The sequence below is a fragment of the Anas acuta genome, chromosome 4 (genome assembly GCF_963932015.1).
Source record: "Anas acuta chromosome 4, bAnaAcu1.1, whole genome shotgun sequence".
NCBI classification, from domain to species: domain Eukaryota; kingdom Metazoa; phylum Chordata; class Aves; order Anseriformes; family Anatidae; genus Anas; species Anas acuta.
This window is the reverse complement of record NC_088982.1, coordinates 48,091,093-48,116,590: the sequence shown is the minus strand read 5'-3', so window position 1 is coordinate 48,116,590 and position 25,498 is coordinate 48,091,093. Positions and strand designations below refer to the sequence as shown.

General features: G+C 36.0%; 1 protein-coding gene across 6 annotated transcripts in view; it reads left to right on the top strand.

The window, feature by feature from the left end:
- Positions 1 to 25,498, top strand: part of FSTL5 (follistatin like 5) — a 402,914-nt gene that overhangs the window by 80,523 nt on the left and 296,893 nt on the right. Inside the window, exon 1 of one of the 6 annotated variants that reach the window (XM_068681114.1) lies at positions 7,674 to 7,778. The exons of 4 other annotated variants lie outside the window; for them this stretch is intronic. In XM_068681114.1, coding sequence (XP_068537215.1) covers positions 7,777 to 7,778 — 2 coding nt within the window. In that variant the 5' untranslated portion in view covers positions 7,674 to 7,776. Of the gene's footprint in view, positions 1 to 7,673; positions 7,779 to 7,860; positions 8,035 to 25,498 lie in introns of those variants that run through there. One more of the 6 variants, XM_068681112.1, reaches the window with a different exon arrangement.

The window sequence follows — 25,498 nt, the reverse complement described above, 5'->3', positions numbered from 1 at the left end:
AACAGTTATGGGGAAAATGGAAGGGAAAAAGGGGGTGAACAGGACCAGTTACATGTAACTTATTTGCTGGTTGGCATGCTTGTCAGGCCATTACTGTGCCTGATCAGTGCAGTCTATCCTATCCCATTATTAAATTGTCGGTGTTTGTGCAGGTGCTCTGTGGGGACATATGTGTCCATTTGTGTTGTATAAAAGTGCTGTGTGCTTGTGTGCATACTGGGAACACGTGCTTAGCCTCACTCTTGGTCCGCTCTGGGTGTCGGGAGCTGTGGTGGCCTTGCCTCTGTGGGGCTGGCAGATCCGGCCCTATTCCTCTGACAAAAAGATTGTTTATGGGTACAGTTTGTCAACAGCTTTTTTATCTAAAGCAGTGTCTGGCTAGTTGATGTATGAGTTTTCTGGTGTGCCCATCTGTGTTTTGTGTTTGAGGAGGAACAATGTGTATTGTTAGATGAGAGTGACCATACAGCATCTGAACAAAACTTTCCCTGAGGCAGATACTTTGTCTTCAACAGTGGCAGGCAGCCTTTGTCCAGGAAAGCATGCAAGCTCTGAATGTGGTGTGGTGCTTCAGGAAAATGTTCTCTGTCCTCCAGCACCTTGAGGTTAATGGAAAACTTTACAAAGACCTTATCTCTTGCTGAACTTTTACACTAAGGCAAAGTAGGTCTTTTGGAAGGCAGTATGTGGGGGTGTAGCCATGTGTTGATGTTAGTGATATGGGTTTAACCATGAGTTCAGCACAAGGTATGTGCTTCAATAAGTAGTGGGATGTAAAATATATATTTATGGGCATCAAATCAAAAGTATTTCTGATTTTTTTTTTTTTTTGTGCTTAAATGATACTGACACTTGTTTTTGGGAAAGGTCTTCACATGAGACAGGAAAAAAAAAAAGGTCTCGCATGTGTGTGGTCATTCAGCATCTCAATAGGTTGTAATTACGCAAATTATATGTGGGGAAAAATATGAGCAAAGTACAGTCTCATCCCAGTAGTTTTCCTTGCTTATGATTTTTGTCCATGCCTTGTTTGCTTGTTAAGCCTCGTAACAAACTAATGAGAGGATCGAGTGTTTTTTTTTTTTTTTTTTTTTTTTTTTTTTAATTTATTTTAACTGCAATTCTGGCCATATACCAGAGAGATTCTGGAGGAATAAAACCCATGAAGGAGTAATCTTACAGGCAAATAATACTTCACAGTGAAAACCACAGCCAAAAGTTATTGTGGGTTCAAATGCACTATGTGTGTAACACTGTTTGCGTAATTGTTTCCCTTCTTCACATAGTTTAGATTTATTTATCACATAGGATAAATCCTGCTAATGCAGGTCCATCACAGAAACAAACACTAACCTCATTTGAACTGCTACTAATGTTTGCTTTCTATTTCAATCATATTTAGGAAGACAATCAATGTATCTAGTAGAAATTGTTTGAAAGATGAAGTATATCCACTGTTTCCATTTTATTTAGAGTATTTGTAATGATGTAGGCCAAAAGGTTGTATCATTCCTATTCAGAAATATATGAATGGAAAATGTGTGTTTGTTTTTTCCTATTCAGTTATGGGATAGTTTAAATTTCCATGATCAATTACCTTCCTCTTTAATGGTTCTTTCTAGTTCATTTGTACCTCCTGATGTTAATATCTTCTTACATATTACATTTTTTCCAAGCCCATTTCTGAAAATAGTCTTAATTATTGTTCCACATCTGTCCAGTTTCCCACCAAAAAGTGAAAAATTTGTTCATTATGTTGCTTTCATGAATATTTTTTAAAGTTCACACATATATATTTTAAGACTTGCGAACATATTTAAGTGTGCTTTTTGTAATACATCTGAAGATACATCGACCTTTAAGAAGTTTATATGAATCCTTATGAACTTTTATTCATTAACTAGAAAGAACAAGTTCATTAGTGTAATAATATGATATATGTTGTTGAACTTTTCTGCAAAATTCCTAGCAATTTCATTAAATATGAATAATTTAGTGGTCTTTAATTAAACTTTCATGTACTCTTCATAAGTAAGTTGGTTTTAACCCTAATATGTAACTCAAATTAAAACAAAATGTTGTAAGATTTATTGCAGTAGAGGCATAATTTTTAAATACTGACCATCTCCAGTTGAAATGTCAAAATGCTATACAGTCTAAAGACTAACAAGAATAAGCTTATGTGTCACCTGATAAATGCTCTCATTCTTTATTGTGAATAACTTTCAAGAGTATCTTAAAAGTACTCTTTCTATTCTTATTGTTTAGGCTGATCAGCGCCACTTTCTTCACTTTATACCAAACGGTTGAATCTAACAAACAATTCCTGTCATGCTATTCTATTTTTACAGCATTCTTACAAGATGCTTACATAAACAGAGAAAAATATATACAGGCATTTTTGTAAACACTATACTTGGCTCTGCTAACACATAGCTCAAGATGAATTATCAGCTTGAATTATGAGTATCTTGATAAAACTAAAATTGATAAGTTCTTGTATGTTCTAACTACATGAGCATTTTAAGATGTAATTATTTTTCAAAACCCAAATTAAGTAAAGGAAGAAGCAGTTGTATTTACAGCAGTGCTCTATTACTTTTTAAAGAGCTTTTGAACTTGTGTTACTTCCAAAAGGTTCTTCATTAGCCAAACTACCTTGTTTATTTATAATTTTTACAACAGTATATAAATCACATGACTCATGCTGTATGTTTCTACACTTCTTATAATAATCTAGTTGAGTTGAGTGGCTGAGAAGAAGCTCAGTGCCAGAACTTTAAAACAGATTCATAAGGAGCTCCTTGTCCCATTTTAGGGAGTTTTCCAACTCCCTAAGGTTAATGACTCATTTCTTTGGGTTATATGCATAGTGGATTTGATTCTAAATCAAAGTTGTTGTTGTAAACCCAAAATGACAAAATAACATTTATTAAAGAGTTTGCATTTTTTTTTATATTTTGCTTTTATTGTTTTACACTTTTTTCTTTAAAAAAAAAAAAAGAAAAATTAAAAAAAAATCGTGCATGTTCAGTGGAGCATGAAAAAATAGTGCTCCGTGCTTTATGAGGAGGAAGGCTGCCAGTGCAGCTTGGCTGGGAATTAGTGAAGTAAGGATCTGCATTTAATTTTCTTTTGCTTCTGTGCACATTGCTTTATTACAAGTGGCTGAGTCATGGGCTGGCTTGCTGAGTAGGTTATTGATTCATTCTTCGGTCATATTTTCATTTTTTCCAGGATGTGTTGCAGCCAGAACCGTAGAATCTCCTCACATGCTGAGGTCTACTTGACCTCTGTCGGCCTAGCAGTCTATAAAACTTCAGTTGTTGATCTGAACACAGTGGATATTCATTTACTGACATACAGTGTTCAGAGAACTAGCTGTGCACATATTCTTATATGAAATTAGTGATTTACATTCTATTTTTAATTCATTCTTTTAGTTATATATTTCCTGAATAATGTATTTTTTCTATCTCTCGCTCTCCTCCCTTCTCTCCCTTCCTCTCTTCTCCATCTTCCTGGTCTTTTGGAGCTACACAAAATTCTAAATTGTGGAATGATGTAAGCAAGAATAGTCCAAATGAATCATTAAAATGGTGCTTAGTGAAATAGAACACAAACAGTTGCATCGTACATTTATACAATTGTTATGTAAAGCAATGTTCTTACGTTCCTTTTAACAGATAAGAAAAAGTGATATTTGAACACCAGATTTTCCAAGATTTGCCGAGGTCATCATTGCCTTAGCAATAAAATCTGAATTTAAAGCCACACAAATCCAGACATATATAGATAAATAACACTTCACAACTCTGTCCTGTGCTATTTGTTCCTGGACTTTTGACTCTTCTGTGGTACTGCTGTGGTGCTGGGTGAGTGACATTTCAATGAGCTTGTATGCACTAGCTGTCGTGCTGCTGATGTTTGTTTGTTTTGCCTAAGAACAGGACTCTAATGTCCATATTGTGTGACCTCCCCCCAAACATACCGCAAAGCACTTTTTTGTATGCAATACAAAAAAAAAAAAAAGTTGTTTTTTTTTTTTCCCCTGCAGTAACTGTATGCAGCAAAAATGTTAGTCGTATGACATCTTAACTCTCAATAACTTCTCCAGAGACTGGAATGGCACACTGAAGTGACATAACAGAGAAGTAACAGTATTGTAGTGAAGTACTTAACATAAATATACTTAACCTATTAGCATTGTTACTAATTTAGAGAGATTAGAGATCATTTCTCACTGTCATTTGGAGAAGTCATTCAATCTGCAACACTGGAACCTGATAAATATGTTAGTAAACCTGAAATAAATGTAGCTTAGAGGAGCTTACATGACAATAGTTTTAAGAAGTCCTGGTTTATGTTCATGAAAATATAATGGGCATACACCATGTTTCTAGCTTTTTCTGTCTTTTACTCCAGCTAAATTTGAACCTCTGCTGAAACTGTCTATGAATAGTTATGCTTCTTAATAGTCTGTTCCCTTCTTTAATTTGTAAATTAATTTCAGATTTGTGAAATAATGCTGGTAAGCCCATAAAACTGGAGAGGAGAGAGGAAAGCAAATATAAAATACAACAAATAATATATAAATTTACATGAAAACAAACCTGCTTCTAACAAAATCTGTTTTACTAATGCAGATGGTATATGTTAACTATTTACAGTCATAGTGTGCTACGTACTTGGATTTTGTAAACATTCTTTATATTTATTGCTGTGATCTTCTTACTGTTTGAAATGCAGAAGACAACAGATTTTCTGCATTTCTTTCAGCGTATGTGCTTCATTTCTCTTTGTTCTTCTCTCTTGAACAAACTGACATTGCTAAGAGATAGATATAAATGGAGATAATTAGATTTAGCAACAATATCTTAACTACAGGCAGGCATAATAACAACAATTTATTTTTTTTTCCATCTGCTTACCAGATTCATATCTCTTCCTAACACAAAAACACTTCAGCAAGATGCATTTTCTATGTATTTGATAGCATTTAGTCTCAGGGCATTCACAAAGTACTGTTAAACTTACACAGTAAAGGAACTGCTGATTGTGTTTGAAGATCTGAGCATATATTACAAATGTTGGTGGGATAAGAAGCTCATGCAAGAAACTATAAAGCTGTAATAGCGAAGTTGCTATACAGCAGCTCTTTTTTATATATTCTATGTTCATCGCTGAGTTACTCGGAAGTCATAAATGATGCCTGTGCATTGACCCTTAGTGTTAAAGAGCTGCCATGTCCCTGTTGGAAGTCTGGGTGGCTCCTCAGTGCATCCCCAGGCAGGAATGGGGAGGCTGGGGGAGAGGTGGGTGGAAGAGCAGCAGGTTTGGCTCCTGGGATGCTGCTTGAGGGCAGAGTCCATAGTGTGGCTGGTCAGAGGGGAGAGCAGCCCTGCAAGGCAGTGCTGGGCGAACTTCATTTCCAGGAGTAAAGGTAGCCCAATGAATGCAGGAGCAATAAGGACCTTTGGATGCAGACCTTGGTGACAGTCGTGCCTGTATTTGCTGAGTACCATGAGCTAACAGTCTGCTTTGCATTGGTAATTAGGAATGTTTGCTGGAAAATATATTGTGTATAACATTATTGTTTCTGCAGTCTTTTAAATTTTGCTAAGGACTAGTAACCTAAGTAGATGGAGGCCTTTTCATTTGTTTTTATCAGAAATTGAGTCAGTCCCTTAGTTATGTATTCATATGTGGTGGGGGATTTTTAAATCTGTACGGCTGTGAAACCCAAACAAATAACCTGATTTGGCAGACAGCAGGAGCAAACATTGATTTCTCTTGCTTAGTACGTTTGAAAAAATTGAGCGGTGTATTTTAGTACAGTTATAAACTTGCTGGATTCTTATTCATATTTAAAGGGCTAAGATAGATTTTTTCATTATCTATTTCATAAAGACCTTTGCTTAACTATTGATATTTCTAACTGAAAATGCAGAAAAATCTGAGTTTAATTTTGCAGTCCTTATTATCAATTAAATCTTACTGGGAAAGTTAAATACTGATATGAAGTTGCTGAAGTATATATATTTGCACACTGCTCGCACTGCTCTTTGGTATTTCCAAAGACTCAGTTTTGCATGCCTATTTGACATTCACTCCTGTTACTGCTTTTGAGAGGGCTGTGACTAATACCTAGCTCTAATTTCACTCTTACATGTGCTGTGTAACCCTCTAGCTTTCTTAGTTTGATGGGAGCTGCTCAAGATTCATAGGATCAACATTTCACCTCAAGCTTTGAAGAGAGTAGCTGGAGCAATCTTCTGGTGCAGCATGAGCTGTCCTACAGCAATCTACATCTCAATAATTTCACTAGTGTCAATGGTGTTACTTCACTTGGGCCAAACTAGGTTACTGGCCTGAGGTCTTTCTGGTCATCTCTTAATTTAACTAATTTTCAGTTTTCAGCCTGTAAGTAAAGTATATTTATAGCTCGGACCAGATATAGGGAACATGAATGATAATTGATCAGTATGTTCAATGATGACACTATATAAACACTGTATTCCAGCAAAAAGAGGAAAAATTAATTAACATCTAAGTAGTATACAAAGTAGCTTTCAAAAAGGCAATAAAATTTAGTAGTTTTATTTGTCTGTAATTATTATTAGATTTTATGTTTTAACTTTAAATGGTGGCACAAACTGGATGTTTAAAGGGCATGAAAATGATTTATTGTTCTAGACAGAATAATCAGGCTACCAGTAAAGTGAGCCACAGGACACAATCATTACAAATACAGACCCTATTTGGATGTTTGTGAAAAGAAGGCAGCTGAGTGATACACAGGAGAATGCAATTTCAATGGCAATTTGAAAGTAAAAAGTCTTCCTTTCACAGAAAAATGTAGATGTAGTTTTGCTGAAAAACATTCAGTTTTATTTACTGAAAGATTACAGAATTTGCTTCTAATTTACAAGAATGCCAGGATTGAAATATAAATTGTTCTCAAGGGTATTTCAAAAAATATCTGAGCCTTTTGAATAGTTTTCCTTTTTATTTTTAAGCACAATATGTTCTTTTTGCAAGTGAGTCCTACTTCTATGCTAAAAATTCTCATAGAAGAGAGTGTCAGAAACACTTCAATATCTTTTGGTACCTTAACAGGTATTAAGGCAATGGGAGTATTACCTGCAGAGTACAAAAATAACAGGAAATTGTCCTTCCTTTTTGCATAATGTTTTTCCCAGTATTTCGGAGAGATGTGGTGGTGTTGATGTTCTGTGAAGCTCAGTTGTCCTTGTTCCAGTCAGAGGGCAATGGCTGGGCAATTTTCTGTAAAATTAATTGTTGGGCCTAAAAAGGAAGCGTTGAGCAATGAGCACTGGAGAAGTAACAGTGATGGGAGTAAGGAGGAAAGGGAGGGTATGCTGTCACTGCATAACTTTATATATACACATATACATATATATATATGTATGTATATGTATATATATTTTTTTAATGTTTGCAGCTGAGAAAGGAGAGTTCTTCCAGATGGAAGTGACGCATATTTAAGGAATTCAAATACTGTTGATTTTAGGAAGTATTTCATAGAGACTGATATTTGTCATCAAATGTCTGGTTGATGTTCTTGCTGTTTCAGTAAAATAATTTCCCTCCCCTTCTCCAACCTAGCCTGAGGTTTCATTGCAGAAAGTGTCCCTTGAGATGGATTTTCCTGAGCTACTGTTTCATGGAACTTGTGTAAAAATCTGCTAAGATAAAGTATTGCAAGTAGTTGTAGAAGAAGGACTTTGAGGAGCAATTTCCAAACAAGGGCAAATGTAAGTCTACTGTAAGTTATTGGGTAATATACATATCTCTTATATTGTTGGAGTCCTTACATAATGTTCAGTTGTTCTCTGGTCTAAAGCAAGCTTTACAGCATTATGCAGAGGTTGGCTGAACCATGAAGAGAAGCTGGAATCTCCAGCCTTGGAGATACTCAAACAAAGCAGAAGGACGATATAGGGCCTAACTAGCAGAGGCTGGGGTAGGAGACCAAGATATGCAGCAAGTACTGCCACTACATCCAAGATGGTAATGCTTTTCATGTTGTTAGGAGACTGATTGATGGTGTATTATTAGACGCTACTGTGCTGTTTGATGCAAATTCTGGCTTGTCTCTGTCATATTTGCTGTGCCTATCCCCCTCCTGAGCACCTGCATACCTTCTGCAGTAGGTCTCAGGGCCACCTCCTGCAGTGTCTGCTGTCATCAGGAACAAGTGGTCTTATCCTTATCTGGCTCTGAGAGAGGAGTTGGAGTCAAGAGTGAAGCTGTATTTTCCACAATATTTCTGAGCCATGGCCTTCAGATCTCCTGTTTCTCTGCAGAGGAGCTTCTAAAGCTCTGGTTATTAGTAGCAGAATAATCCATCCATACAGGGAAGTACAGGAGATATGAACACATGAGGCATTTTCTTCAGTTTCTCAGTTGAGTGAAAAAGATTTTTCTGCTCCATTATTACCATTAACTATAATAGCCTAAAATTCCCAGCATTATACAACTTACCTGTCATTATTTTTTTTTTTCCTAAGATAATTGTTGTTGCTGCTTTTGGATGGCAGAGCCTCATAGCCCTTAGTCGAGGCATTTTCTTTGGACAGAGAGAAAGTGAAAATAAGCTGAAAACATTTTTTCAGCTGTGCAGGAATACATGTGTCTTATTTATTGTGATGATTTGACTGAGCCACATCATTATCTTATATCAAGCATTTGAATATATTTGTGTCTTGCTTAGCAGGGCATGTCACCTTTCTTATTAGGAAGGTGAAAGAACTGAAAAATAAAGCCAAATGCTGTAGGTATACAATTACAAGAGTGTAGGAGTTTGCACTCTGATCTTTGAATGATGTACAAAACTGTGCATTTATATTTCATGAATTATTTTTCTGGTGTAATTTCAAATTTCAAGGCATATTTCAGCTTAATATTGTTTTCACTGAATCCAGTAGAAGGAATGTGATTAGGCTGTGTAAAAAGAATGATCAGAAACAAGTAAGGACACTGCTTAACATCCCTTGTTTTTGCATAAAATAATTCTACATACAAAGTAAATATAAACTGTAGTCTCCTGGAGGCTGGTTGTTTTTGTTCTTGTTTTGTTTTCTGAAGAGAAAATATCAACAGTGATATTTGCTACTGCCAACCAAAATCATTGTTATTTTCATTATGCTATAAAAGTGCCATCAAGCACAGACATGAAAGTTCAGCTATAAAACACATAATGTTTATCGTATTTAATTAGTAGATCTTTTTTTTTTTAACACTAAAGGTTTCTTGTTTGCTTTTAGTCACTGCTATGGTTAATGCCATCTCATGCAAAGCATATTAGGGCTAAGAGATTTTTTTTTATTTTATTTTTAATTTTTACTGTATAGATAATATTCAGTTTGCAGCTATTTAACTTGCTTATATGCAGTTTTGTGTGGTGAAGCCTCTTGGGTCCACTCTGTATATGTCAGCTTCACTAATAATTATTGGGTACAGAACAATTTATCATCTTGGAAACAGTCTGTGCAGAGCTTCAATCCGACTCTTCCTGCTGCCTGATTTATTTGCTTATCTCAGGCAATGTCTCTGTGTAGATGTGTCTGAAGTATTAGTAGCTTTCAGTGTACATGTAAAATCAAACTAGGGCAGTTGAACATGTCTAGGTTATACATCTGAAATTACTAGTGTCTGAAACCATTTCTGTGCTATCCGAGCTTATGACTAGACAGTCACTAAGCGCTTGTAGCTAGGAGCTCTGCACCTTTCAGATGGGATATGTGAAAGCATGCACTTGAGCCCTCTTGAACACCGTGGAATTGAAGTATTCTTTTAAACCAGGCAGTGCATCAAGTATATTCATTGCTGTATTTGGGTGTTAACATATTAACGTTTTTACAGGGCCTGACTCTTGTTTTTATATATTAGATTAATTTGCAGGTGGCGTTTTCAATAAGCATAGTACAAATGTTGGTAAATGCTACTTAAGCTGTCACTGAACTTTAGGAGTTGGTATCTAACAACAAGGAAGTCGTTTACTGTCTTGATTTGGCATCTCTTAGCTGTATTAGTTTCTCAGTATCTTCATATATTTCATACAGAAATAGTAATAACACAAGTACAGTATTTTTAAAGCAAGGATTTGCAAGATGTCATGTTCAGCAAAAGTCTAAATAACATAGTTTTCCTAATATCAGAATCTCTGACATGTACACAATACCTGCTGTGAATCAGGATCTCCACAGATGTCCCCCTCTCCTTCCCAATCACACAGGCACACAGTTACTGAATAGTTAGTGTTCAAGGGTGATTTAGGAGTCTTCTGATACTTTAAAGTTCTGGTATGGGCGCAAAAGGCTTCCTTCTGCCCATGCTCATCTGTTCTGGAAACTAGATTGAGAACAGCACTTTAGGGAAGAAATACTTCAATGAGCTCAGTGCACACTAAAATAGTCTTTCTCCAATCCCCTCTGGAGATGCTGTAAAAGCACAGCCCAGAAATATGTAACGTGATCCCCACTGCAGTTTGTTCAACAGAAAGCACGGGTCTCTGCCTATCAAAGACAAAATGAAATCATCCAAAACTCTAGGCATGCTGAAGCTGTGCTGTTAATTTTACAGACAAAAACTGTAGTGCTGCCTGTCAAATGTCTATATATTTTGTTCTGTGTTAATTAGTGCGTAGCTAAATTCAGTTAAGTATGCAACACGCTGTAATGAGAGGAGTTGAGCTGAGGTATTTGAGATGGTCAACTGACCGTGACTCCTGCTTTCTGTGCTGTAGATGGCTTTATGAAAATGCCATGTGGAGAATCGCTATAATGTGCAGTCATCAGGCACAGCAATCAAAGGCAGTCAGGAAAAGAGTTCTTTACTTCTTGCATGCATACTATACAAAGAGAACATATTTATGGATCTTATCTTTTGTTTTCTTGGTTTATATTTAGTGAACAACCCCATGAGGGTGCTCATCAAATATTCTCTGAGGAGAAAAACATACTTGGTGTTTTTGATTCAAAGATCAACTGAGAAATATACATGTATACTCCAAGATCCGTAGAGTATATTTGTGTTTTCAGATAATTATTATAGATATGGATGGCTGCAAAGTTACTGTTCAGGAAATTAGACCCTTTAATGATCCTTTTTTTGTTAAGCATTTATATGAAAGCAGGCAAAAAAAAAAAAAAAAAGGCTAATTTTCTTATAATAAAATTATCTGCTAGGGTATTGTGAAACAAGAAAAACAATGAAAACTGTGTATGCAGTAGCCGTGTTCTCCTGGAATGGAAGAGATAAAATATGCATTTCAAAATATGCAATTTTTTTGTTTAAATTGAATATAGACTGCTTACTGCCTCTAATTGTTTAATTATTCATCTAAATATTAGTTAAATAATGTTCTATGCATAATTCATCTATTGTCCATGATCATTTTATTGCCACAATACTCAACAAATCTAAAGTAAATATTATGCTCAAACTCTTGTTATAGGCAAAATGGAAACATGCCTTTTAAACAAAATCAGAATTTATTATCTTGTTAATTGAAATCTTAACAGCCTAATCAACTCTTATTGGTAGTTCAGACTGAATTATTACAGAAAGAGAAGTGATAATGGAGAATATTATTATAGAAAAAATCACACATAATAAAGTTAGTAATAAATAGTATAGTAAATAAATGTTAAATGTCCATCCCCTGATATTTATTCAATTTCCTGGTGTTCTTCATCTTTCACTGCTGCTGGGGCATGGAGGAAGACGGGAGGGGGAAATGTGGCAAGTTGTCAGCATCTCTTTGCCTGAAGAAGCTTGATCGAGGCGTTTTTATATGTTTGCTAGGACAGCTTTGCAACTGGTTGCTTCTTCATTGGTCTGAAAATAAAACAAAACAAACAAAAAAAAAGGTGCGTTTTGCATAATGTTAGACACTTGTTTCTTTTCTGTTACTCCTAAGACCAGTTTGTCCAGAGCCAGGTTTTTGGTTCTTCAACTGACTACTTGTGAGTTTGCAGCCCCGCCTAGCTTGTGCCCCATCTTTTGCCATCCCCAGGTACTCCTCTATGGTTTGTCTTGTGCTGCTCCTTTTAGAGGCCTTGTTACCTTCTATATGGTAATTGTGTGTGCACCATACAAAGATATGTCTATGCGAAGCAAGTTAAGAATACCTACCTGGTCACTGACAAATTATTGTTCTAGCTAAACCAAGTGATAAGAAAGCTCCAGGTGGGTCAAGACAGGCAAAGCAAATCTGATAGCCCTGAGATCTTCCAAACTTAATACAAAGGCCTACTACTAGTAATGGCAATAATGTATTTACAGGACTATAAGGCTACACGTATAGTTAGTTCATCTGTTTTCTGAAAGGACAAATCTGAACGATACTGCTACTGGGCAAATATGTATTTTGGCTACATATTTGAATCTTACTTTAATTGCATGAAGAAAGAAAACATTATTTGTAGTCAATGCAAATATTGACACGAACTGAAGTATGCGTGTTTCTAGTTAGAATAAATTATTAGACTTCCACTCAGTTATGTCAAGAAGGTCCTCTTTACTGTAAAAACATAAAATTCTTTCACATCATTTTTCTGTTGGCAGCAATAGCTAGTGTTTGGGGAAAATACCCTTCACCTATGTATTTGCATAATGTCAAACTGCAGGTAAGTTGATTACATTTTTCAAAATTACAGCATACTTTATGAATTTTATACAATATTTTTGTCAGCAAGGTTTCATCTAGGTGCAATTTGTTTTCTTGTTCTTTTTTAATTAATGAAAAGAATTGTTTTTGAATTGAAATACTGTCAATCAACTGTAGCTGTTCAAGAGGTGAGGTCTACTATGAAGAAGTATCGTTAAACTGAGTATCCAACATGTTGGCTTTTGTGTTTACAACACATTTAGATTTTTAAGCCTCTGTAAAGCTATCCCATAGATATAGATTAGCTTGTCCACACTTCTTTGGAGTTTATGAACAAAATTGTCTTACTCTTTTTAGCAGTGCTCTTCATGTAGTTAATATGTTATAAATTGTTGATGTTCATGATGTGACCTTTAAATATAATCAAAAAGATAAAAGCTTAAACTAGGTGTGGTATAATTTCTGTGAAGAGTTGCAATGTTTCTGCTAGCCCAAGTAAGAGCTGCAGAAATATGGATCATTTTTAGAATTATGAAACCTTCCTGGGTGGAAGGAATCCTGGGAGGTCACCACATCCAACCTTCTGCTCAAAGTTAGATCAGATTGCTAAGGTCCTTCTCTAGACAAGTTTTGATATCCCCAAAGATAGTCTCCAAACTTTCTGGACAACCTGTCCGATGACTCTCATTGTAAAGATTTTTTTTTTCTTTTTTCTTGCAACTAGTTGAAGGTTCCCTGGCTGCAATTTCTGCTTGTTGCATCTCTTTTACTGAGTGCTTCTGAAAGAGACCAGATATATCTTTTCTCTAGATCCCTGTTGGTAGGTAGAGACAGCAAATACATACCCCTCTGTAGTGGGTTTACGTGGCAAGGTTTTGGTAGCAGGGGGCCATAGGGGGTGGTTTCTGTGAGAAAGATCTAGAAGCTGCCCCGTGTTTGGGAAGGGCCCCATTGTTTTCCAGATCTGAGCCAATAAGCGATGTTGTTTTGCGCCTCTGTGAGAGCATATTTAAGACAGGGAAAAAAAACGCTGTGCCACACAGCAGCTGGGAGAGTGAAGGGAGTGAGGAACGGCACCAAGGTCAGTGTAGAAGGAGGGGGAGAGGTGCTCCAGGCGCCGGAGCAGAAGTCCCCTGTGGCTTGTGGTGAGGACCATGGTGAAGCAGGATGTCCCCCTGCAACCCATGGAGTACCACGGTGGAGCAGGTGGCCCTGCACCGATGGAGGCTGTCGCCTGTGGAAGACCCCTGCCGGAGCAGATTCTGGGCCGGACCTGTAGCCTGTGGAGAGGAGCCCACGCAGGAGCAGGTGACCTGGCAGGAGCTGCTGCCCGTAGGGGAGCCAGGTTGGAGCAGTTTTCTCCTGAGGGATGGACCCCGTGGTACGGACCCATATCCGGAGCAGTTCTGGAAGAGCTGCTGCCTGTGGGAAGCCCACGCCGGATCAGTTCATCAAGGACTGTATCCCACAGGAGGGACCCCACAGCACAGGGGACGAGAGTGACCGAGAAGGAGCGGCAGAGAAGAAGCGCTGTAGACTGACCATAGCCCCCATTCCCCTGTTCCCCTGCGCAGCTCGGGGGGAGGAGGTGGAAGAGGGTGGATGGGGGGGGAAGGTGCTTTTGGTTTCTTTCCTTTGTTTCTCACTTCTCTAGCTTGTTAGTAATGAGCAATAAATCTTACTGTCTCCCTATGCTGAGTCTGTTTTGCCCGTTACAATAATTATTGTGTGATTTTCTCGTCCTTATCTCAACCCTTGAGCCCTTTTCACATATTTTCTCCCCCTTCCTCTTTGAGAAGGGGGAGTGAGAGAGCGGCTGTGGTGGAGCTCGGCTGCCCACTCGAGCGGAACCACGACACCCTCTGAACTTCTTGCATCAGACCCAGAGGTCTCAGCCTCTCCTCACACAGGTCTTATAGGGTATGGCAGTGGTGAGGGGTTCCTCAAGGTTTCCTGTCCCTTACAGCAAAGAAGGGTGAGCTGCTTGAATTCAGTCTATCTAGCTGTTAAATGTTACTATTCTGATGCTGCTTTTCAATGGTAGAAATAGATAAGTAAAAAAAGAAAAGGGAAAAAATAGTTGATATTAAGTGGGTTATAAAATTAATTTAAGTACTGCATAATTTCTCTATCCATGTCATAAAACCTGTGACTTCCTCCTTCCTATATGTTATGATGCTTATACCAGTGTTTTTCAGCACCTCTCTAAAGCTGAAGTGTTTACTGACTTAAGATATTCATCTCATGAAGCAAATTTGTAATTAAACATTATATTACATTGTTTTCAAATAAATATTACAAGAGAAAACAAAGATTCTTAAAAGTGCATATTATTTGATTTTATTGAATTGACATAAAAACTGGCACAAAAAAAAAGGAAATAGGGATACAAGAATAAATTAAGCCAATCACTTCATAGGGATTTAAGCCATTATTAAGTGGCTTTCACAATTCTTTCACAGGGTGATCAACTAATGTTTTAAAGTAGATGGGGTTGGAAGGACTTCTTAGCTTTTCTTTTTTCTTTTCTTTTTTTTTTTTTTTGGCCTGAATTAACAGCTGGGGTGTACCTTTCTGTACCTTTCTTGTTATGACAGTATTATCTTTCCATTTACATGGGAACAGAATTTTGTTTGCTTTGTTTTTCAGAAGACTTTTTTTTTTTTATAAACATGAGTTATCTTCCCTCTTGGTCTGTTTTTTGGCTAAGTTAAGCAAGCCAAACTATTTCCTTTAGCCCTCTAGCCCTACTATTCCCCAAACTAGGTTTCATTTATTTACTTCAATTGTAGTCTAAATTCATCTTTCTTGAAAACAAGTGATAATTCAGTCTTCTATATTAGTCTGTATGTGCTGCTGCCTTTTGTGTGTGACCTTAAAACTATGCTTCATCTCCATGCAGGAGCTGTAGTTTCCCTCTTTCTTCCAGGAGCTTATGGTACAAGAATGTCACGTACTGGTACTATCACATCTCTTTCTATCTTTCTGATATATACATTTTCATTCCATATACATAACTCGAAATTCCTCTCATCTCTTCCTAAAAATGTCCACAGTATTGTTGCCTGTATTTTGTCTTGGCACCAAAGCATTTTTTTGTACTTGCTTTTAATTTTCTGCTAGTATTGCCCTTTAGATTGGCTTTGTGACAGCAGAGCATTCAAGCAGATCTCTGCAGTTCTTCCTGATTATCAGTTCCTCACAAAGGAAGCTAAACTCAAACGCCTATATGTGACATAGACTTTCTAAAAAAAAAAAATGTGGAAGCTTATTTTTACATATCTAGTTTTGGAAGATGGCATTTAGGGTTTAATTTGGTTTTAATCTACAAACAGAGATGGAGAGTAAGCAGGGGGTGTGACACTGAGATTTTAATTAGGCACTTGATATGGACCTCATGAAATTTTCTTTCAAAATCAGTTTCAATTGGCTTGAATACGAATATTGTATTGCCTATGACAGATCTTTGGAAACAGGAGAGGATGGGGGAAAGGATTAATATAGCTTGATTGATTAGATACTAAGTAGACAAATACAATATTTGAAAGTATATTGTCAGTATGTATTCAATCAACTAAAAGGAGCAAGAAACCATTTTTTTTTTTTTTTGCACAGCTGTTTTCTTTTAATAAAGCAACATAAATATTTCATTTGTTTGTGACAGCCTTTTAATTCATGTTTCACTTCTAGTCTTATACTTCACAGTCTGGCTTTACAAAGCCTTCCTTTACTTATACTAGTTACGATTTTATGCAAAATATGAGTATTATCAATGTAGTAAAGAAAGCTGAGGATAGCTTTTAAATTTTCAGATGATAATAAAGAAAACTTTAGAGATTCAAAGCTGGAAATTGAGTACTTTAGGAAATTATATAGAAGCTTGCTGAGCAATCAAATTGGTGTGAGAAGGAAAAGACGGGAAATTTGTCACTGACTAGGGGTTATATACTAAATGAAAAATAAAGGCAACATGGCCTTGCATTTAAGTTTCCTTCAAGGAAAAAGTGTAGATCTTCATGTTCTCTGAACAGAGCAAAGTCATCCATCACTTTCAAAAGCAAAACACAATTGATGTGGTTTGCTATATCTGATTAGAAACCATCAGGCATGTGCACAAAGAAGTAGGTAGCGAGGTAAGCAACACCAGATTTACAAAGGGAAAATTAGTCCAATTTATTTCAAAATGAATTATTCTGCAACAGAAATGCCTCTGAGTTAAAAACCAATATAATCTAATGATATTTTCTATACTAATCTGTTATGAGTCTTATTTAAAAAAAAAAAAAAAAAAAGTTTTATTATGAATAATTGCCATTGATTACTTTCCTTAGGTAATTTTCTGTCTTTTCCTTTAGGTGGCTTTGTTAGGTGGTTTTTGTTTGGTTGAAGGTTTAAAATACAAATGCTTATTTCTTTATGAAAGCTATACCATTGAATATTTTGACTGGAAAGTTATAGCATATATCTTTTGCAAAGCTTAACCTTCATACTAATTCAGAGTGCAGAATAAACATGTTTTCCACTAGGCAGAATAAAATACATATGCATGTTCATGCATATATGCACACACATACAAACAATTTAGGGCATCTGTGCACAGAAGTACATGATGCAAGTAGTCTCTGTAGCCAAGGATACACTCTCCACTATCACCTTTTTTATGTACATAAGTCTATGGATGTTTATTTTGCATTGAGTCAGAGTCATACTTTGAGTTTATAAAGTGTTATACTCTTCAAATTAAGTCAAAGGAAGAACAACATCTGAAGTAGTTAGTGTGGCACTGACTCGTGATTTTTTATTTATTTATTTTTTACTAGTGTGTGTTAGGGTAATTTATTTTTGGCCTTTTAAATGAGCCAAAAAGACACCCTTCTCATTGAGTGTGTGATTATCGTTGCTTGTTTTTAATAATACACCCTTAAGGTATAGCATGGCATGAGTAAGTGAAGGTGTTAAAAGGGGAAAGGACATGGAGATGAAAACAGGGAGCTATCCTGGATAATAGGATTCTAAGTAGGCATTGGCTTTAATAAACTGCGTTATCATGTTGTGCTGTTCCTTGGAAGAAAGCAGTTGGTTTGATTGAGAAATACATTATGAAAGCAATTAAAATAAATAAATAAATATTACAATAGCAAATACTCGGACATTCAAGGGATAAGGGAAGTAGAAGAGGTGGTAGGGTTTTCTGTTTCACATTAGTTCCGATTTTCTCTGTCTCTTTTCTGTTCTTGGGCTTACCCTTAAACTCAAATCTAACGCTCTCACCCATATGCTAAAATCAGAGCACTACACAAATGAGAAATGTCACTAAGCCAAAAACTTGACTTTTTATTACAAATAAGAAAAGCACATGTAAGTTTTTGGTTTGTGTTTCTTTTTAGTTCCCAATGGAATAAATAAACAGGCTTTATCCTTGATTGGCTTCTATATCATTTACATATTGTTTAGTAAAATGCTCTTCAAGTAAAAGGAAAAACACTGGGTAATCTTAAAAGGACCAAGATTAAGGCTTTAGGCACTGATTCAAATTCATTTTATTCTCTTGACAAAAACTGTGAAGAGCAGGGAAAAGCATAAAATACCTTTTTTCTTAGACAAACAAAAACTAAATCCAGTAGTGAAACTGGAGATGATACAAAGTTGAAGTGCTTTGAGAGACTTAAGTCTTGCATTTTGTTAGGTCAGAGTGTGCCGTAATAGCCAGTGCTCTTGTCAAGCCCATACTGGCACAGTTTGTTATTGTGCATGGAGTTGTGAAGAAAAATAGGAGACAAGGAGTAAGTAAAGAAGTAAAATGAAGTGCTCAGGATGTTACAAAAGGTGACTGGGAGGTGATGGGATGGCAACCTCAATTATGGATTACGTGCACCGTGGCCAAGGCTTCTCTACGGATAGCTACAGGGAGAGGCAGCCAGTGCCTGAGTGATGTCCCATGGCAGTTTCTAGGTTATTCTGTCTCACCTGTGTGCACACAGGCAGCCCTGTGGGTACCCACAGTCCCCACTATCCCTGATGGCAGAAGTCAGAAGTTTGGGGTTGCCTTTGCACAGCACAAGCACAGTAGCTAGATTGCAAGTACTACTGTGGGATGGCTTTCATGAGTGCAGTGTGTCATGCAACTGTTTAATTTCCAGTAAATATCATTTGTATCTCTGATGTACTCAAGTTAAATACCATCAATTTAGGCAAAGTCTACATTCTAGTGTCATCTCTACCCCTGGAGGTTAAAAAGGGTCAGAAGAACATCTAATTCAACAGGGATTTATAGAACAGTCAATAAACTAGCTTCTATAAATGTCGAAATTAGAATTCATCTTGCATTATATACTAATGTTTGTCTCCAAATACAATGACAGTTCTTTTGAAGGATGATTAATAGGATCTGAACAACAATATTAAATTTGTCATCAAGAAAGAAATAAGAATAACAAATGAGTATTACAGCATTCTAACATGAAAAAAATTACATTTAATTGAGATTTTGTTAATCTTGATACAGACCAGCGTAAGAAGATGTATGTATATATATATACACATACGCATACACACACAATACATACACCCTTGTATAAAACAATAGTAAGAAACATTATTTGTGCAAAAAGTTTTCTGATCTCCATGCTGCTTTTGTAGAGAGGTTTTTTAATTCTAAATTTTTATTTATTTTCAATAATTCATATAATGGTTTTGGCAATAGTCTTTAAAACGGCAACAATAATGAATCAGGAGTATGCTCAGGGACTTTTAGTATCAGCAGAAGCTTTTGAGGTCCCTAGAAATGCTTTCAACTGTTTTAACGATGATAATGTATAATCTTTATTGCATACAGAAGCTTGAAAACAAGAACTGCACTGAACCATGGCGGGCTGTCTTTTTATTTTGGGTTTGTTTATCTTAATTGAATGCTAAGAGTCTTGCAGGACTCCATAGCTCAAGTATTGATTAAAAAATGTAGGTGTTGGAAAATCAGTGATAAAAATCTAGAGATGTAGCTGGCTATGCTAACCAGCTTGCCTTTTATTTTTCTCTCTCATTTTGTAATAATCTATATTGAATGGAATATAGTATTTTCTTGCTCTCATGAAGAAATACTGAACATACAAGGATAGCTACTGTGAGAACCTGTCACAGTTGTGGTTGTGTGTGTGTGTGTGTGAGGTGGAAAGCTAAGAGCTATGGGTATTTCTCTACCACAGAGAAAACTTTGAGCTATAATGTCAACAGTGCTATTAAAGCTAGTGTTGCTATTAATTAGAGGTAGCATCCTGTTTATGCTGCAGTACTGGATGTGAAAGTAATACTGGTATACACATTGCCGATCTACATGTAGATACATATGCATAAAATTAGCTAACTCAGGCTTGACTCAATCCAGTCATCAAATTTTTGGTTCAAAACAATACCTCAAATACATCAGTCATGGAGAGATTAGTGCAGGTTATGAAACTAAATAAACCTTATTTTTTCAGATTGGTGTAAGAGATTACTGTAGCAGCTCCCAGTTTGTGGAGGAAAAAATATAAGCAAAATGTTTATAATCTGATTTTACAGACTAGACATAAGACATGAGTGGAGTTAATGGATATAGGTATGGAATAGGACAACGTCGTATTTCTAGTCAGTACTTTTTCCAGTTTCAACCTGTTGCTTTTAAATCCTCCTTCAGTTTTAATGTGTCTTTAGTAAGTAGCTCCTGTATACTGTAGCTTTATACAGTGCTGTTTGGTTTGTTGAATAAACTCAGTTTATTCCTACAGTTAATAAACATGTATTTATTACTGGAGCTGTACTCTGCTGTTAAATTTCTTTTTATGTCATTTTTACATTTTAGAAGTCATACTATTTCCTCTCTTCGTGATATATAATTGCCCTTATACCCATCTTTTTCTTTAGGTAGGAGCTCAACTTATGAATTTATTTCCCCAGTTTAAACATGGTTTACTGCTTTTTCTAATTTTCTCTGTATTTTTTTTTCCCCCTTGTATCATAGTTTAGTTTCTTTAGCATGCATGTGCCTACTTGAACAACAGTCCATAGCTCAGAAAAGAAGGTTAAAGGGGATCCAGATTCAGATTGGAAATTTGGATATGTTAGAACTAAAGCAGAAGTTGCTTACAGTGCTGATACAGAAAGACTTTGCAAGGACTAATCTTTTGGCAGAAGTCATATGATGGTCCATAACCTTCAAAGCTCTTTCCTAATGCTGTCAATACTTTTGGCACAGTGTATAAAGATACTCTTAAGAAATGCTATGATTTTGAGGTGAAGAGTCTGGGGGAAGAGACTGCAGCTTGCAAGCAGTTGTGGGTTTGCAAGGGAAAGCACAGGGAGGTGAGGAAAGTTTTCTGCTGAGCCCTGTGTCCCAAAACTTCATTCTCCATGGAGGATAATGTGTATCATGTGAGTGTCATCAATTAAAAACCTCTACGATGTAATTTATTTCAAGCTTACGGTGTCTACATTTTAACTGTGTGGCAGAGGAGGTAGTAAAACAATGTTCAGTTTTTCTTTTTCTAGCTCATAAGTAATATATAAGATCAGATGAAAGAAACAGTGCATGTTTTCAGGTATCCAAATAGCACAGTTTTCATTATTCAAAGCTGTCTGAAGGCTGAAAAATGCTAACCTAATCATAGTTTTTATCATCATTTATGAGCACAAGTAGTATGGAAGTAAAGCAAAGAGAAACAAAGATGGTCTTTGGGGATCTAAAAGTCGTGATGGAAAACGGAAACATGATGCTAGGGAGTGGTACACTTTAGTCTGATGAATAACATAGATTTGAAAACTCTGTGCCTCCTGTAGCATCAATGTTGTTTTGTGGTCAACAGCCATCAACAAAATGAAGAAAAATGAAAGAACAACCTCAGCATATGTATTCAAGGAATATCGAGTGTATGTTTCAGAAGTAACAGACAAAAGATTGACAGAAAACTGCCAGAACAAACCCTTTTGGTACAAACACATAGAATCTCATTTTATTTATCTTACTTCTTTATAGATGCAGGGCAAGATTAGGGGGAAAAAAATCCATTAAAAGAATTCTAAACTATATCTTTTAAATTAGAATGCCTTTGTGTCATAAGAAGGGCAAAGCAAGGCACAGAATGGGTGAAATCCTGTTCTCTTGAATATATGGGATTTATGTCCTCTGAATTTGAGAGAATTATGAATTCATAGTCTCCCAGATAGACTGCACAATAATCTTGCCTAGATAAGAGGATTTTAGATAAAAATCCTTGCTGATGCTACCAAAGCTTTTGCTGTACAGATGGGAACCCCTGAATCATCTGACCATTATTCTCCCTTGCACAGGATTTAATAAGATTGAAGGGAGTTTAAAAATATGGGATAAGAATAAGAGGCGTGTAACTGTTTTGGTAAGAAGAGCTTAAAAAAGAGGGAAGGTTTACAGAGGCACTTGAAACAGTTACTGGTAAGTATTCTCATAGAAAAAGAAATTATGGATCCATCTGAAAGTTTAAGATTAAGGTAAATTTAGTAAAAAATGCATTGTGTTCGTACAATACCTACAACAAGCTACAATGCATACAATTGAAATGTCCACAGTATGGTAATTCTACATCTATTAGTTTATCAGATGAAAACATGATTAAGCATTTCTATGAGTAAGAAAAACAGTAAAAACAAACAAACAAAAAAACAAACCTACAGGTGTCAAGGTGCTATGCTAGGCATGGATTTGGAGGAAAAAAACAAACAACTTTTACACGGCTTTTTTGATTTAATGATTTCCCTGGCATGAGACATCAAATGCTCTGAACAGGATCAGGAAAATGAATGGTGTTGGTTGAAGCTGGGAGACCGCAAACCTGATCTTCATGTTATCTGATGAAAGCTTGCATGTATTATCTCTAAAAATAATTTGCTTAAGGTCGTTTAAACATTAGCAAATTTAGAGCAAGTTATGTAATCTACAGATTAAAAGTGTTCTCATGCAAAATTAAACTGTTCGTCTTCTTTCTCAAATTAGTTCCCCAGGTAGCTGTACTAGAAATGAGAAAGATACAAAAAAGTATTACTCTTAAATCAGCTTGACACCAGTAAAAGTTCATATTTCATAAAGAAGAATTGATAATCAAAGTCTAGGGCTGCCCACAGCTGAAAGACAAACTCCCATCTTTCTCCTCTGTTTGGGTTGTAAAGCAACTGTTTCTTACATAATCGAGATAGGTAAATTCAGTAAATTGCATTATCATCTTAGGAAGTATTGATAGTCTACTCATATAACCAGGTGTATTGACCTCCTTAATACTCTGCTTCTTTGAGATAGACTTCTGCTGCCCTTCTGAGGCCTTTGCTTTGTCAGTGTTGTTACTACAGGGACTAACGTGAGGATGAAAAGATTCTGTTTTCCTTTAATATGGTCTCAGGGCGATATACTAATGAGGAAACAAATAGAGCTTAGATCATATTGACAATACCTCAGGTAGCTTAACTAGAAAACAGTGGATGAGCAAACAAGAGGTACACAGCTTGGAATAGTTAGAACTGGTGCATGTGATGCACTGATGACATGTAATTCCTCTGCTTGCTGTGGCACGAACTTGCTCACCACGGAACGGAATGTGGTGTTCAGATGTTTTCATAGTTTTTTTGTTTGTTTGTTTGTTTTTTGGGGGGGAGTGGGGTGAAGGGGTTGCTGTTTTTTCCCCATCTATAATGAATACCAATATATTTGGCACCTAAGTATTTGGTGGTTCTTTGATATCTGCTAGACATACTTTAGAAAACATATGTTGTTGAAGAATATGAGTGGGGTAGAGTGTAGAACTGTTATCATATGTTTCTGTAAAATGCTGTTTAGGAGTTTCCACAAGTATGTTGTTCTCAGTTCAGATTCAAACCTCCTTAAAACTATGTGGACATCTCTGTAGGAGTTGCATAATTGGTGAAATAGAACTGTGTGCTAAACCATCACTACCAAAAGTAACAACTGGCAGGTCAGTTTGAGTGCTGCCTTATATTTCTCTCCTACAATTTTTGACACTGACAGTAAAATGTGTTTTTGTGATGTTCATGTTTTTTTATACCTCCTTAGGGATCCTAGGGATTATTCTGTTATTTATTTATTTATTTATTTGTAATTAACTTTAGTAATATTGACTTTATCTGAATTCTTGTTGGATAAGTAAATATATATTTAGACACGGTTTCTTCAGTGTGGTTTTCTGGCCTTACTGGATATATTCTAATTGTTTTCAAGAAATCAGGAATTCTGCCTTAAATATTCCACTTGCTAATGTTCCTCTAAGAATGTTCACCATCCTTCTGAATATGTGTTTCAAGGAGTGTTCCCATAAACTTGTTTCTTAGAAGAGAAAGTGGAGGAAACCTCTGGGATCCTGATGAAACCCTAAGGGACGACAACTTGTATAGCTAGACAGGGGAATGCTGTCTTGATAGCAGCCTTAAAGCTTCTGGAGAGGAATAAGATGTTCATTACTTAACAAAACTCAAAAGGACACTGATATTAGATCCTTTTTAAAAGGGTTCAAGAACTTGTGAACTGAGGAGGTGAAAGCAGGGCAGATATAACTTTGAGACTTATATTGAAATTATATATATATATAAAAAAAAAAAAAGGCTAGTTAGTAGAATAAAGACTACACACCTAAGGGAAGTGTACCAGTGATTGCTCTTAAGTATTCTGAAAATGCATTACTTTCAATATTTGTGAGTTAATTAAAATTATTTAATGATTGTTAGCAAGAGACAATCATAGTCAATACTGTACTTTAGAGCACTGCTTTAACGTTGGAAGATGAATAGATTGAAAACTTCCTTAATTTTTCAGTTAGCCACAGCTCACAAAATCAGAAGAATTAATCATGTAAGGAAAGAATATGTGATTAGATGATTCGCTTGAAGTACATGTCGAGTTCTAAAAAGGAAAGAACTTCAGTTTTTCATCTGGAATGAAAAGGATTGGGTTGGGATAGGGGGATTAAATTTGAAACACCCACATCTCTCAGGAGAGTACTTTCTCTTCCAAAATTTCTAATCTGAATTGTTCAGTGGCATACTACATAAGATGCTTTTATGCACGCTGCTCACATTCTGAGTCATGTAAACATGTGAGGAAGGGAGGAAAACAATGTAGAGTGAATATTCAGTGTTCTACAGATTGCTCTACAAGTTGTTTTTTTTTTTAATACCACAGGTTACACTTCTACATTTACTATGCAGGGCACTGCATATGCGAGATATATTACAGCACACCAAATACTTTCTTCACTATTTCATGTTTGATAAAAAAAAAAAAAATGCACAAAAGATAACAAAACTCAATTTTGAAACAAAAAGCACAGCTGCAAATGCCAGCATGAAATTTTGAGCTATATGAAGCAAGACAAAATAGAGTATGATAAGGTGTTTCAAAATATAGCAAAACATTCATATTGAGAATTTTCTAATTATTTTACAGTTCTCTAATCAAAACAAACACTACTGGAAGAGCTCGAGTAGAATGGGGATGATTATTCTTTAAGTCTTGATGCTTAAAATTAGGTATCTAAACCTTCAGTAAGATTCTGAGGTTACTGGAAGCTACCTGTTGTTTTCATTAACATAATGCTAAAATACAAATTGAGATGCTGAGAGTTGGATTCCTACAAATCAAAACATTTTTCTCCTTGCTTTAGAATCCCTTAGAAGCAACAACACAAGAACATCCTCCAGTATAAGCTAAATTAAAATCTTTGTCCTACACTTAAGATCACTAGTAATTGTTCTTCCTAGGGGATTTGGAGGACTATATCAGATTATATCAGGAATATAAGATATTGATGTTTCATAACTGCAGGTATTTGGTTGATGCAGAAGTATGTGTAG